The sequence below is a fragment of the Microtus pennsylvanicus genome, chromosome 3 (assembly GCF_037038515.1).
Source record: "Microtus pennsylvanicus isolate mMicPen1 chromosome 3, mMicPen1.hap1, whole genome shotgun sequence".
NCBI lineage: Eukaryota > Metazoa > Chordata > Mammalia > Rodentia > Cricetidae > Microtus > Microtus pennsylvanicus.
In genome coordinates this window covers 5,518,607-5,532,288 of record NC_134581.1, presented here as the reverse complement: position 1 = coordinate 5,532,288, position 13,682 = coordinate 5,518,607, and the positions used below count along the sequence as shown (strand labels likewise).

General features: G+C 49.0%; 1 protein-coding gene across 1 annotated transcript in view; it reads left to right on the top strand.

Moving 5' to 3' along the window:
* Itga9 (integrin subunit alpha 9) overlaps positions 1–13,682 on the top strand; it is a 307,991-nt gene that overhangs the window by 280,760 nt on the left and 13,549 nt on the right. Inside the window, exons 26-27 of the mRNA XM_075964201.1 lie at positions 544–645; positions 12,809–12,928. Coding sequence (XP_075820316.1) covers positions 544–645; positions 12,809–12,928 — 222 coding nt within the window. The remainder of the gene's footprint in view (positions 1–543; positions 646–12,808; positions 12,929–13,682) is intronic.

The following is a 13,682-nucleotide window of genomic DNA, read 5'->3' as shown; positions in this document are numbered from 1 at the left end:
TCTCCCACACCACACCCCATCATCATTCCATCGGGTACCCCTCTTTGAATGTGCAATGGCTTCGGCCTCCAGAGAGCTTCCTTCAAGAGCAAAGAAAGAGTTAAGGACAACTAAACCTTCATGGTTCTGAGGACTGTGGTCAGGCAAGACGGTGACTAGAAAATGGGAATCAGATGCCTTCTGGGGAATGCACACAATTAAACAGCTTTATTTACCCTCTACTCGTTGTGAACATGTCAGTATCAATCACCAGCTATCTGGCCCTCACCCCTTGGAAACCGCAGCACGCAGGCTTGCATGTGTGCCTTACTGGCAAATGCAGACTCCTCTGTGCCCTCCACCATCCAAAGGGATTCTCAGGAGAGGCCGGAAGCCTATGACTTTGTGGGTACCGGTGATGGGAGGCTGCTAGTTGCGTGATGGAATGTACTTGGGATCTTCATGGAACCCTGAGAGCTCAGCTCTTCATAGGCCCTCTCGTGGGCAAATCATTCTCTAGGTCGTTTGAAAAGAGTCTCATGAACTGTGCCATTTCTTCCACAGGACAGCTCCTCTGTCATCCAGTTCATGGCTCGTGCCAAGGTGAAAGTGGACCCTGCCCTGAGAGTGGTGGAGATAGCCAATGGGAACGCAGAAGAGACTCTGGTAAGTTCACTTCCCTGGGACAGCTCTCCTCAGAGGATTGGGGCCTTGGAGCTGGGACCTGAGGGGAAAGAAATTCTCTAAGCCAAGATGAAGGGTTTGTGGTAGACCCAAAGCCCTGCCTGCTCTGGCTCTCAGGGCCCCCTGGAAGGCCTCATGGGTCCATTGCTCTGTTAACTTAGCACGCCGTTGGTATGCCAGAGTTTCTTGTAGTGATGGGCCAGAGGAAAAACTGTCTGGAAATGTCCTCAATAGGGCTTAGAGTTCTACTCTGAAGCCAGGGCTATTTTTATCTCTCCTTAGCCCTTCCCTGAAATCTCTTCTGCTCCCCTGCCTATGCTGTTCCATGGATAAACCCTGGGGGTGAGGGGAGCTTAGGAAACAATTGTTTGCTTGTCTTACAAAGGCCGCATCACAGTGCCAAGACCTAGAACCTCTTTAACGCGCTCCCCCTTCTTCCCTGCTCTTCTTAAAGTTGTCAGGCCTCAGAGTAGGCAGGGAACCTCCAGTGTCTGGTGAGGGAGACACTGGACAGCAGTGAGACCTTGGGAATATGGATTTTTTTCTTGTTCCTAGGGAGGGAAGGGTCAGCGCTGTTTGACACCCTAAGTCTAGTCCCAGGAGAGCAGGCAGAGCTGCCCTGCTGAGGAGCCTTACAACCTGCTGCTCTTCAGATTCCCTCCCTTGGATTTTACCTTCTCTCAGGGGAGACTTGCCCTCTCTTGGAGAATTTGTTGTTGCTGTAACAAACTTAAGAAGGGAATTCTCGAGGATTATGTACTTGCACAGAGCAAGACTGTTAACTTATTTTCTAGTCACACAGAGATGCACCGTTTCTTAATGCTAGCGCATGAGGGGCTAGGACGATGGCTCAGTCAGGAAAGTATTTGCTGTATGAAGACGATGAATTCAAGTTCTGGTCCCCAGCACCCATGTAAGAAGCCAGACATGGCAGTAAGAACCTGTAGACCTAGCACTGGGAAGTGCTGGGGCTTCATGGCCAGCCAATCCAGCTAAAGCAGTGAGCCCAGTAACATCCCAATCCTCTTCTCTTCCCAGCGAGTTTATCACGAGAATATCAGCCAGTCTGGGATGTCTAAATGCACAGGTTGACAGCACTCACGAGGGGTCAGCCATCCCAGGGAAGGTGTCGGTCCTCTCCTCTTTTCAAATGGACAAGTTGCCCAGAATGAAACTCAAGTCCTCCACGGCTTGCTCTCAGTTCTTCTGGCGGGTCAGATATTTGGGGTTGGCGCCCGTCTCTTTTTTTGCTGCGCTCTGACCACTTAGCAGCTGGCTTAGCGCTGCACCTGAGAGGCAAGCAAGAAAGCTGTGGGCCCTGCTGGCTGTCACAGTGCTGGTTAAAGGTTATCTAGAGGGAAACACATGCCCAATCATTGCACCAATAGGAATGATTCAGAGGTGTGTAGCAGGCCAAGTCGCTTGTGTGGGTGGAGAGAGAGTTCTAGATATGTTGTCTTTGCCCACACAGCATCGTGTTGTGGGACTCAAGTCCTTGACTCTCCTGTTGTGAGGGCTGTGGTGATATTCTCTCTATCAAGTGTTGGCAAGAAGCTGTTGTTGGTTTTTTTTTTCTCATGGTTCCAGAAGGGAGGGGAAGGAACACACAGTGAGAATCCCAAGAGAGCCCTTCTCGAAGGTCCTCCCACCACGGCATTTGTGGTCCAGAAGCTAAGATTCCATTCTGCACTGTGTTCTCAACTTTCCTAGTAGGGGAAAGAATCTTCTCTGAGTAGGAAGACTTCTGGTTTTAGAAGAAGTACATTTTTTCCCCCACGTAATCTTCTAAGCATCCGGCTCCTCTCAACCACCCATCTGAAGGGGGTTTCCATAGAGGCTGCCCAGCAGGCTTAAATCACGTGAAATTTCACAGCCTTTCAGATTAGACACCAATCACTGTGGCCTTGGACCGATGAGGAAATGTGTCTGTGTCTGATGTCCAGCAGGGTGTAGGTAAAAGGAAGAAGAACACAGTCTGGTTTTTTAACCATCAACAGCACATGTGATGATGAGTTAGGAAGATCAATTGCTTTTCCTTGTGTTATCTCCCCACCCCACCCCGCAACCCCAGTGCTGGGCGTCAACCCCGGGGCCTTTAACACATCCGGCAAGTGGTCTACCCCAAGGTCCATGCTCGGTCTGCGTGTCTTTTATTTTTGTGTCCTGATGCACTAGCGCATTACAGGGCATCTGTCGGTCACTAGAAGTATGTAGCATATTTCTTGAGGACTTGTTCCTTAATGAATCCATCAGAGATGTTTACTCTTAATTACTTTCCTATTGCTGTGATAAGACATCTCTCCTAAGGCAACTTATAAAAGAGGGAGTTTATTTGCGGCTTACCCTGTCGAAGGGTGAGTCTGTGAACATCACGGTGGGAGCATGGCAGCAGGCAGGGGGGCATGGCGCTGGAGCAGCAGCTCAGAGCTCACATCTTCATCCACAACCACGAGGCAGAGAGATAACTGGGAATGGCATAGCCTTTTGAAACCTCCAGCAACGCACCTCCTCCCCCAGGGCCATTCCTTCTAATCCTTCCCAAACAGTTCTAACAATTGAGGATGAAGTATTCGAACATATGAGCGCCATTTTCATTCAAACCACCACAGTTAGCCAGAAGTAACATCCAAGATCAACTGCAATAGCACTTACCTGGTTTCGTGCAGTCTTTAGCCTGGGGACCTTGGTGGGGTCTCAATGACCACAAGGTCAAAGGGCTGATTGTGAGGAGCCAATAACATGTTGACTTTTATATTCAACTCAACCCAACTTACTTTCTGGGGAGCGAGTTGGGGCAAGAGAGAAAAGTTAGAGAAAAAGGTAAAAGCAGTAGTTGGGGTCCACAAAGATTTTGGCATAGTTGCGTGTGTCCTGGGAAACTCCCCATCAGGAGCAGGAATTGGCTCAGTGGGGAGGGGTACATGAGCTCCCTTATCCATGCTGTCTCTCTCCACAGTTCATTCCTAGTCAACCACAATCTGAAATACTAATAGAAAATTTCAGACGCAATCAATAAGTATCATTATACAATATTGTCACATTTTTCCTATCTTATGGGTTGTTATTATTGCTAGTCTCCTACTGTTATAAATCAAGTTCCGGCGTGACTGTAGAGTTAATATTGGTGGGGTTTAAACTAACCACAAAAATCCACTGGGGTCTTAGAAAACGCTCTCTGGGGGGAGAGCTCTGGAGGGAGTGAAAATAGGAATACATTCTGGAGACACCCAACGCTATCCATGAGACAGAAAAGGCACTAAAAGACCAAAGAGAGTTAGAGACGTCCCCCGCCCTAGGAGTTTACCTCCAAAGCCAACAGCTGAAGCAAAAGACTAAAGAACTATGTTGGTTAGTTTTCTGTTTGGTTGGTTTCTGTCAACTGAGCACAAGCTAGAGTCATCTGAGAAGAGGGAACCTCAATTGGAAAAATGCCTCCATTAGATTGGTCTATCGGGGCATCTTTTTTATTGATGATTGACGTAACAGGAACTAGCCCATCGTGAACAATGCTGATGGACCTAGGTGATGTAAGAAAGCAGTCTGAACAAGCCTGGAGGCACACTCCACCATGGTCTCTGCCTCAGTCCTGCCTTGAGTTCCTGCTCTGACATCAGCATGGCGGGCTATAAGATGAACTAAATCCTTCCCTACCCAACTTTGGATCATGGTGTTTTGCCACATCAATAGAAAGCAAACTAAGACATACCCCTTACTTTGTGAAGATTTATGTTATTATTTCCAATGATGTGTGTATATCACATACATATGGATGCCCATGGAGGCCAGAGGCATTAGATCCTCTGGAGCTGAATTTATAGGCAGTTTTAGGCTGCTTAGTATAGATGCTAGGAATCAAACCTGGGTCCTGCTCAAGAGCGATGCTTGTTCTTAACTGCTGAGCCATCTCTCTGACCCCAAGTACCCCGTACTTTTAAGGATACTAGGCAATAAAGGAGGCTGGAGATTCCACCAATGTAAACTACAGATGGTTGTGAGCCACCATGTGGTTGCCGGGAATTGAACTCAGGACCTTTGGAAGAGCAGGCAATGCTCTTAACCACTGAGCCATCTCTCCAGCCCCCCACCAATGTCAACTAAAAGACTATAGAATTGTTAGTTATTGGAGGTATCACTCCAAATTCTCTTCCTCTGTATGTGAGGTTGACATGCCTTCTCACTTGTGTTCTTGGGATCTGCATATGATACGGTATTGGATGACCATGCCACGGAGTGTGTACCACACTGCCACCTTGAGGACAGAGGCAGAAACCTACTTTCCCGCTTTGACAGAAGCAGAGTGGGCTAGAATTTGGCTTATCTGAGAGCTCTTGGAATTGCCGGGAGAACCAGACTGTGGGGGCGTGAGAGGAATCAGGAAACCTGACAAGCCAGGGCTGTGCTGAGTCCAGCCACAGGAAGGACTCAGTGCCCTGGGCTCTGGGACCAGCTCCCCTGCCCTCTTGTCACCTGTTGCTCTGGGGTCAGGCACGAGCATCTCGCCAGCTAAGGTTGGAACTCGGTACCTGGGGACCAGGTCACTGGTGTTGTCAGCTGCTCTGGCAGGGACGGGAGCCCGTCTTTCCCCGTGACTCATTGCCTGGGGAGGAGAGCCAACAGTGGACCACAGATAGTGACCGTCGTCCTTTTCGGCATGCTTCAGGTGTGATGAAGGGCAGTGACAAGTCAGCCACGCTTGCATGTGAGCAAGAGGCATTGTTCAGACGCTTGGGGCACTTGTCGGTGGGAACTGCCTGGGCAAGTGGCCATCCTAATGAAAGAGCATGAGGCCTCGTCCAAAGATGACTGGCAGGCTGTGGACGCCTTGCTCTCTTTCAAGAACTAATGTGAGTTGGGTGTGGTGACCGACCTGAAGTCCTAGAACTCGGGTGGCAGAAGCAGAGGACCTTGAATCTGAGGCCAGCCTTGGCTACATAGCAAGATCCCGTCTGAAAACAAAACAACACAATGTGCTAGAATAAGCAATGCTTCCTGGCCAGTATGATGGGAAATGCATTTGGAGCCTTTTGTCTTCTTCATGGAGCCTTGTGTTCCTCCTGCATGTGGAGATATGGATCATTAATTCAGAATAATCCCTAGAAAATCCACTGTCCCCTTCCGTGTGAGAACCACTAAAGCCCCTTCCTCTGGGAAATGAAGGAGTCCGTGACTCGGGGAGAACACAATTGATTAGCTCTAGATCTCGCACTGACTGAGACCAGGGTGGCATCTGGAGTGCTGGACTCACAGCCTGGATGCCTCTTTCCCTCTGCCTCGTAACCTCTCAGTCAACGTCGGTAAGGTGCCCAGCCATTCCGAATGAATCCACTGAGACAAAGGCAGAGGTGTTTGATATGACGAGAAATGACTGGCTTGTTTTGAGTTATTTGTTTAAACTGTGAGGATCTGCAGAGTCCAGCCAGCTCCTGTGCCATGGACCCTGATCTCCTCTTCCCAAATGGGGTCTTCCCCGCTCTGGTTAGGTCAGACCCCGGAAGGAAGCCTCCTTCCTGTATCCTGTGTGCACGCCTGCATAAACCTGTCCTGCCAAATCAGTCAGGACAGCACATGCCGGCGACCCGTGCTCTGAACCCGTCCTTTCAGGTCAGGCCTGGTTTCCGGCTTTTTCCTTCCTGCCTCCCCTTAGGAATCAGAAACTCCCAAGTCCGCATCCTAACTCAGTAACTTGGAGATCAGCTAAGCTCCAAGCCTCAGTTTTCTTGACTTTGACATGGGAAGGCTGCTTTCTGTTTCCTTGCAGTTGTTGGAAGGTTTCAACACCACCAGTGAGAAGTCTCTAGAAGGGTCTAGAGGGGTGACTCAGAGGTTAAGAACACTTACTGCTTTTGCAGAGGATCTGAGTTCAATTTCCAGCCCCCACATCAGGTGGCTTACTACGACCTACAACTCCAGCTCTAGCGGACGTGTTGCTCTCTCCTGGCTCCCTCAAGCACTTACAGGTGCACACACAGACAAGCAGGCACGCCTGCATACACATAATTATGCCCTCTATACAGTGAACCTCAGTTATGCTATGGTTTATTGCCACCCCTCCTGTATCATCCTCTTTACCCAAAATCCCTGTGAGAGAATTAAGCACTGAGAAAATTCCAAGTGTCCTTTGCCAGACACACAAGTGAGATTTTCCAGTCATTTAATCAGTTGGTGACTATATCTGAGGGTTTGCTAAGGGGTAGGTGGTGTGTGTGCCAGGTACTGGGGACAGATTGAGGGAGAAGGTGGGCACAGCCATACCACCCACCCTGGGGCTGGCTATGGGACAGCAAGGATGTCACCAACAAGGAAACTAACAAGGGCTTTGTTTCCACTGAGCCATTCTGAACAGAGCAGAATGGGGTTAAGGCCTGGGAGCAGAGAGGAGTGAGCTTGCCCAGCAGGAGGAAGTGTCCTGGCTCATGAGTGGAAAGCTGCGTGAGGACCAGATGGTGTGGCCTGTTTAAGCCACCAAAGACAAGAGAGAAGATTGAGGACAAAGGTAGGGTCCATACCACTTACTACCAGTGGCAGCAAAGGAAAGCCATCTGAAGTTCTGTTTGCAGCAGGGAATTATGTGGAATGGTATATATTCTTTATTTTTTTAAATATTTCTTTATTTTTATTTTATGTGTATGGTGGTTTGAAAGAAAATTTCCCCATAGGGAGTGACACTATTAGGAGGTGTGGCCTTGTTGGAATAGGTGTGGCCTGGTTGGAGGAAGTGTGTCAGTATGGGGGTGGGTCTTGATGTCTCCTGTGCTCAAGCTATGCCCAATGTGGGATACAGTTCACTTCCTGTGACCTTTGGATCAAGATGTAGAACTCTCAGCTCCTTCTCCAGCACCATGTCTGCCTGCATGCCGCCATGAAAATGATGGACTAAGCCCCTGAAATTGTACGTCAGCCTGAATTAAGTGTTTGTAAGTTGCCATTGTCATGGTGACTCTTCACAGCAATAGAATCTCTAAGACAAGGTGTATACATGTTTGTATGTAAGCTGCCATGCGGGAGCTGGGAATGGGATCCTCCTGAAGAATTTGAATGACCTTTCAGGTCCATTTAAGATTTTTATTGCATTATTTATTGTGTGTGCATATATATGAATAGGCAGGCCTATGCCACAGTGTCCCTGCAGAGGTCAGGGGACAGCGTGTGGGAGTTAGTTCTCCTTCACCGTGTGGGGTCCAGGGATCCAGTTCAGGTCTCCAGGCTTGACTGCAAGCTCACCAACCCTGATGCACATGGTTTAAAGTCATAGACTGCGCTGTGGATGCTGCGTTCACAGGGATAAGGGTGGGAATGAGGAGTTGATTAGACGGTCAACACTCTCCCTTGGCACTAGCAACACTGGTAGGGGAGACGGAAGTGAGCAATGTGTGTTAAGGCTAGGGAGTATGTGGTGTGTCCATCCTGACCAACGATGAGTCTAATGCTGTCTTGTGTGGTATGCCCACATGGTCAGTAGTTAGGAGCAGCCATCATCATGTAAGAGAAGACCAAGAAAGAGTGAGCCAAACCAATGGGGAGCCCCACCCACACTGTGAACCAGTGGCTTCCAGCCACCATCACAATTATCAGCACTGCTGTTTAAAGGACAGGATCCATTTCCACATAGAAATGTGCTTTGGTTGACTCAGGAGTGGGATGTGTGGGACTCCCCCAGGATCCTTGGTCCCCAAGGAAACCACGGCCGTGGAGGATAATGTTTTAAAGGAGCAAGATGTCCAGCCCACCACAGCCTTTCACTGACCATCAGTTATCTCCCTCCAGATGTCCAGAGCCCCATCTGGATAGACACACATGTGCACAGGCATGTACACGTGTGTACATGCACTGTTCCAGACGAGCTGGACTTTCTAAGTAACAGGCAAGAATCAGTCCGGGTGATATATAGCTGGCCCTCTCCCTCAGAAGCAACCTGTGTCTGTGGTGGCCTTGGGAGCGCACTGCATTTAGATTTAGTGGTCAGTTAATTGCAGAACTCTTCCCCCTGTGGCCTCGTCTCTGTCCAAGCCACAGATATGCAGTCAGGAGGAGAATTGAGAGTGAAGGATAGAGCCCCGTGGTAGAGTGCTTGCCCCGTATGTTCAGAACCCTCTATTCAATCCCCAGCCAGAGGCAGGGCAGTCCTCACACTCTGAGGGTTTCTGCATAGCAACAGACCCTTGTCCCCGTAAAAAAGTCTTGTCCTCCAGGAATAAGCTATGGGAGGCTACTCTGGAAGTTATGAGTGTATCCATGAGGATGGAAGTAACTTCTGTCTGACCAAAACTATAAGCCCAAGCGCATCTTCCTGTGGACCACTGGCCAGGTTTGCGTGTGACTCACTCATCCAGTTTCCGCATACTTCTCCATCTTCATGGAGTCTTTTGTTGAGCCCACTTTGCCCTCCCGCTGACTCCCTAAACAGTGGGTCTCTTCACTTACAGTCCCTATGCCTTTGTTCAGGAGTCACCGTGTTTTTAATTTGTTAAAATGCCATGCATCAGGAGAGAGAGATGGCTCAGTGGTTAAGAACGCTGGCTTCTCTTTCATTCCCAGCACCCACATGGCAACTCACAACCATCTAAAGCTCCAATTTCAGGGTACCCAATGCCCTCTCTGGTCTGCAAGGGCACCTACCATTTAAATAGTGCCAGACATGCATGCAGGCAAAACGCCCATATGCTAACAAATAAATGGATAAAATGTTTAAGTTGCACATCAGTCCTGGTGTGGTCGTTTACACCTGTAATCCTAGCCGTTAGGAGACTGACACGGGTGGATTGCTGTGAATTCAAGGCCAGGCTGAACTGTATGGTAAGTTCCAGGCCAGGTTGGGCTATGGAATAGGACCCTATTTCAAAAACATAAATACATACCTGTATATATACACACACGCTACACATTTATACATATATACGCATGCACAGAGACTAATATAATTTATAGAGCAGTTTTCATTTTTAATAGTTTGTGCTGTTCTGCTTTATGGTTAGCCGTCATTTGGCTAACCTGTCATGCTTTCCTTAGACACTGAGGGTAATTCTGATTCTGCAGTCAGCATCTTCCAGGTCTCTTGTTTAAATTGTGTTTTCTTTAGTGTGTGTGTACGTGTGTGCATGTGTGTCTGTGTGTCTGTGTGGAAGGCAGAGGACAGCTTTTGGGAGTTGGTTTCCTCCGTCCACCAAGTGAACCCCAGGAACCACACTGAGGTTGTCATGTCTGGCAGCAAGTCTCTTTACCCCCTGGGGCGTCTCACCAGCCCAACATCTCTGAGCATAACTTTTTGTCTGGAGTTTGTATTTCTGCCTTTGATCATGTTTTTAAGGGCAGGATTGGCAGGTCGAATGGTGTGAGCGTATTTAAGACAAGCAATTACAGAGCCTGTCCCACAACCAGGGCGGAAGGGCATTCCAAGGAGTGAAAACAAAGAGTCAGGGACCTCAGGGAGGATGAGACTAGCTAGCTGGGTTGTGAATCTGTGACCTGGGAGGGGCTAGGAAGGAAGGTAACCAGACTGTTACGGCTCCGTGTCCTGAATTAGACACTCAGAGCGAAGCGGAGCCATCGATAGAGTGAGGTGACAGAAGTGTCATGTCAGGACCTACGTTCTTAGAGAACAAATTCAGTGGCAGGAGGACTCTGGGAGGGGCCTGGCACCGTGCCTGTGATGGCGGGGCCTGAACTAGGGCAATATCAGGCATGGAAAAGGGGAAAGGAGGAATGTCTTAGAGAGGCATGGTCTGGGCCACTGGCTCCTGAGTGGTAGAGTTATGGGCTGTGGTCAGTGTGTCTCCATGCTGTGTACATTGTGAGCTGTGGTCAGTGTGTCTCCATGCTGTGCCCTGTATTTTGTGGGCTGTGGTCAGTGTGTCTCCATGCTGTGTACATTGTGAGCTGTGGTCAGTGTGTCTCCATGCTGTGTACATTGTGGGCTGTGGTCAGTGTGTCTCCATGCTGTGTACATTGTGAGCTGTGGTCAGTGTGTCTCCATGCTGTGTACATTGTGGGCTGTGGTCAGTGTGTCTCCATGCTGTGTACATTGTGAGCTGTGGTCAGTGTGTCTCCATGCTGTGTACATTGTGAGCTGTGGTCAGTGTGTCTCCATGTTGTGCTCTGTATGTTGTGGGCTGTGGTCAGTGTGTCTCCATGTTGTGCTGTGTACATTGTGGGCTGTGGTCAGTGTGTCTCCATGCTGTGTACATTGTGGGCTGTGGTCAGTGTGTCTCCATGTTGTGCTCTGTATGTTGTGGGCTGTGGTCAGTGTGTCTCCATGCTGTGCCCTGTATGATTTTTCTTCCCTTCTTTGCTCATTAATTTTTTTCCATTTGTTTGTAATCTATGATGTGGCTTCTTAGCACACTGTGAGGCGCTCAGGTCACTCACAGGATTTATTGCAGTCGGGATAGAAGAGACTGATCTGCCAAGGCTTAGAGCTCACGTCCAAGAGGACCGACAGCACCACTGAGAAGAGACACCAAGTACACATTCCTGGGACGTGACAGGGCATTCTTACAAAATTCACCAGACTAAATTGTAGTGGCTACTCTCATCTCTGTATCCACAAAACCAGACCTCCAGTGTGGCTTTGCCAAGAGGACACAGTTCAGAGTCGCGGACCTTACAACTAACCCCCTACTGAGTTCACAGCCTGGCTCAGGATCCTTGTTGGCCAGAAGGTTTGGCTGACTTTTGCCTGAACCTCTAGGGAGGGATTGAAGCACTCTGGACTTGCAGGTGCAAAGCACCAAGCTCAGAGAAGTCAAGGACTTTGCCTGAGGTCCCCTGGCTGTTGATCACACCACCCAGTGCCTGCTGCGTTTTCTAGGCACTTTTTCTCTAGCTTGTTTCCACACTGGAAGGAACATTTCTGTTCTACTGATTTTCCCTTAAGACAAGTTCTGGGTTCAGGTTCTACATGTGAAACCTAAGAACCTGGCTGTGGATAAATGTCCACAGCCACCCCTACTCCAGCACGTATCACCCAGCCACCCCTCGTTCCAGAAGTAGACACGAGGAACTAAAGATGATCAGATGGCTTTCTCTTCGGAAGAAGGGGATGCAAGTGGCACTTGAATTCTGTAAAACCACAGTCCTCTGACCCGTGGGGCCAGAAGTTAGCCAGAGAGTATGGTCGGCATGAGCTACTGCATGGAAAACGCCCCACTCTCCTGCCAGAGGCCAGAAGAACCCTGTCTTGCTTGTCATTTCTGTGGTGTAATATTCCCACTGCAATCTGACAAAAATTGTCATCACAAAGTGTCTTGAGTTGGGAGGAGAAGCACACTTGGCTCTTGAGAGCTAACTTAGGTCATCTCTAGACACCAATGAACCCCTTCAAAGTTGAGGACTCTGCCTCAGGGCCTGGAGAGATAGCTCAGCAGTTAAGAGAACTTGCTGATTTTCTTTCTTTCAGTTTTTCAAGACAGGGTTTCTCTGTAGCTCTGGAGCCTGTCCTGGAACTAGCTCTTGTAGACCAGGCTGGCCTTGAACTCACAGAGACCCACCTGCCTCTGCCTCCTGGGATTAAAGGTGTGCGCCACTACCCAGCGACACTTGCTGTTCTTAAAGAGAACCCAGGTTAAATACCCAGGACCCATATGAGACAGCTCACAACCTCTTATAACTCCAGCTGAAGGGATTCTGACATCCTCTCCTAGACTCTGTTGGCACCTGCGTGCATATGGTATACATACACACACAGATGCACACACACCTATAAACAAAAATAAACAAGTGTGCTCCGACGAGATGAGGCCTCCAGCCGCATATGATGCAGGTTGGTAATGACAGCACATCTGGAATGAACTTCTTTAACAGCATAGGCACAGCTGTGAGACCCAAGACAGTGGCTTGGCCCTTGTATGGTCCACAGTCGAGCAGGAAAATAGTCTTGAGCGAATGATTCCGTACTAAGTGGCACATTGAGTTGAACCCCCAGAAGTGCTTCCTGCTCTGGAAAACCCCCCTCCCCCATCTTCTTTATCTCAGAACCAGCATATGAGGTAGAAGGGTGTCACCTACTCTCGGAATGTAGCATGGCCCGATGTTTTTTATTATATTCACTGTATTTACTATGTTCAGCTTGTGATGTTTGAAATCAGGGTCGCTGTCTTTATGGCCCTTCCAAGACTTGTCCTCACAATGTCACGTCTGTGCTGCCTTCTAGGTGGTCTTCGAGGCCCTGCACAACCTGGAGCCCCGCGGCTACGTTGTGGGGTGGATCATCGCCATCAGTTTGCTGGTGGGATTCCTCATCTTCTTGCTTCTGGCGGTGCTGCTGTGGAAGGTGAGTCTGGCGACCACGGGTGCCTGCAAACGTCCCAGCCAGGACACCAGGCTGCAGGCCTCCCCAGGGCCAGGGAACCTGGGAAGAGGTTTCCCCTCACAGTACAGGTACAGAGGGAATCAGCGCCCTCTTCAGGCAGAGGATGGAATCTTGCCTCCTCTTAGACCACTTTAGAGAAGGAGAGTTCAATCACTTCACGTTATCTATCCTCAGAAAATTAAAACCGTCCCAAACGGTTGCTGCCGTCACTGCTTCAGGAGACCGATATGGTTCCTATAAGATGTTTTCTCCTGCCTGGGAAGTGACCTCACTATGGGTGATAGGTTGCCAGCCAGGCTTTCCCTGCATTTCAAGGTGACTGCAGCTGGAGACAGTGTTATCTGCGACTTTGGCCTGGAGGGGGAAGGAGAGGTCTTAGGTACTGTGGGGTTTTAGGTGGGGTTTTAGCAGAGCCTAACCCAGAGATGAGGAAGCACAAAGCGAAGGCAAAGCTGCCAGGCTCTCATCCTGCTTTGGGTTACCTTCTGGGCACAAAGTAACCGGTGCTCTTTGGAAAAGCAGTTTTTAAATGCCTACTACAGAAACAGTTTCTGAGAGTATTTGGGTGGATGTTTAAAATCCAAATAATTATTTGGGATTAGAAAACAATATGTATGTATTGACCAAACAAATAACATTAACAAAGAAAAACATGTTATGTGGCATCCAGGAGTTACATCTTGGACCTAAGTGTGATGAGCTTGGCCTTGGCCTT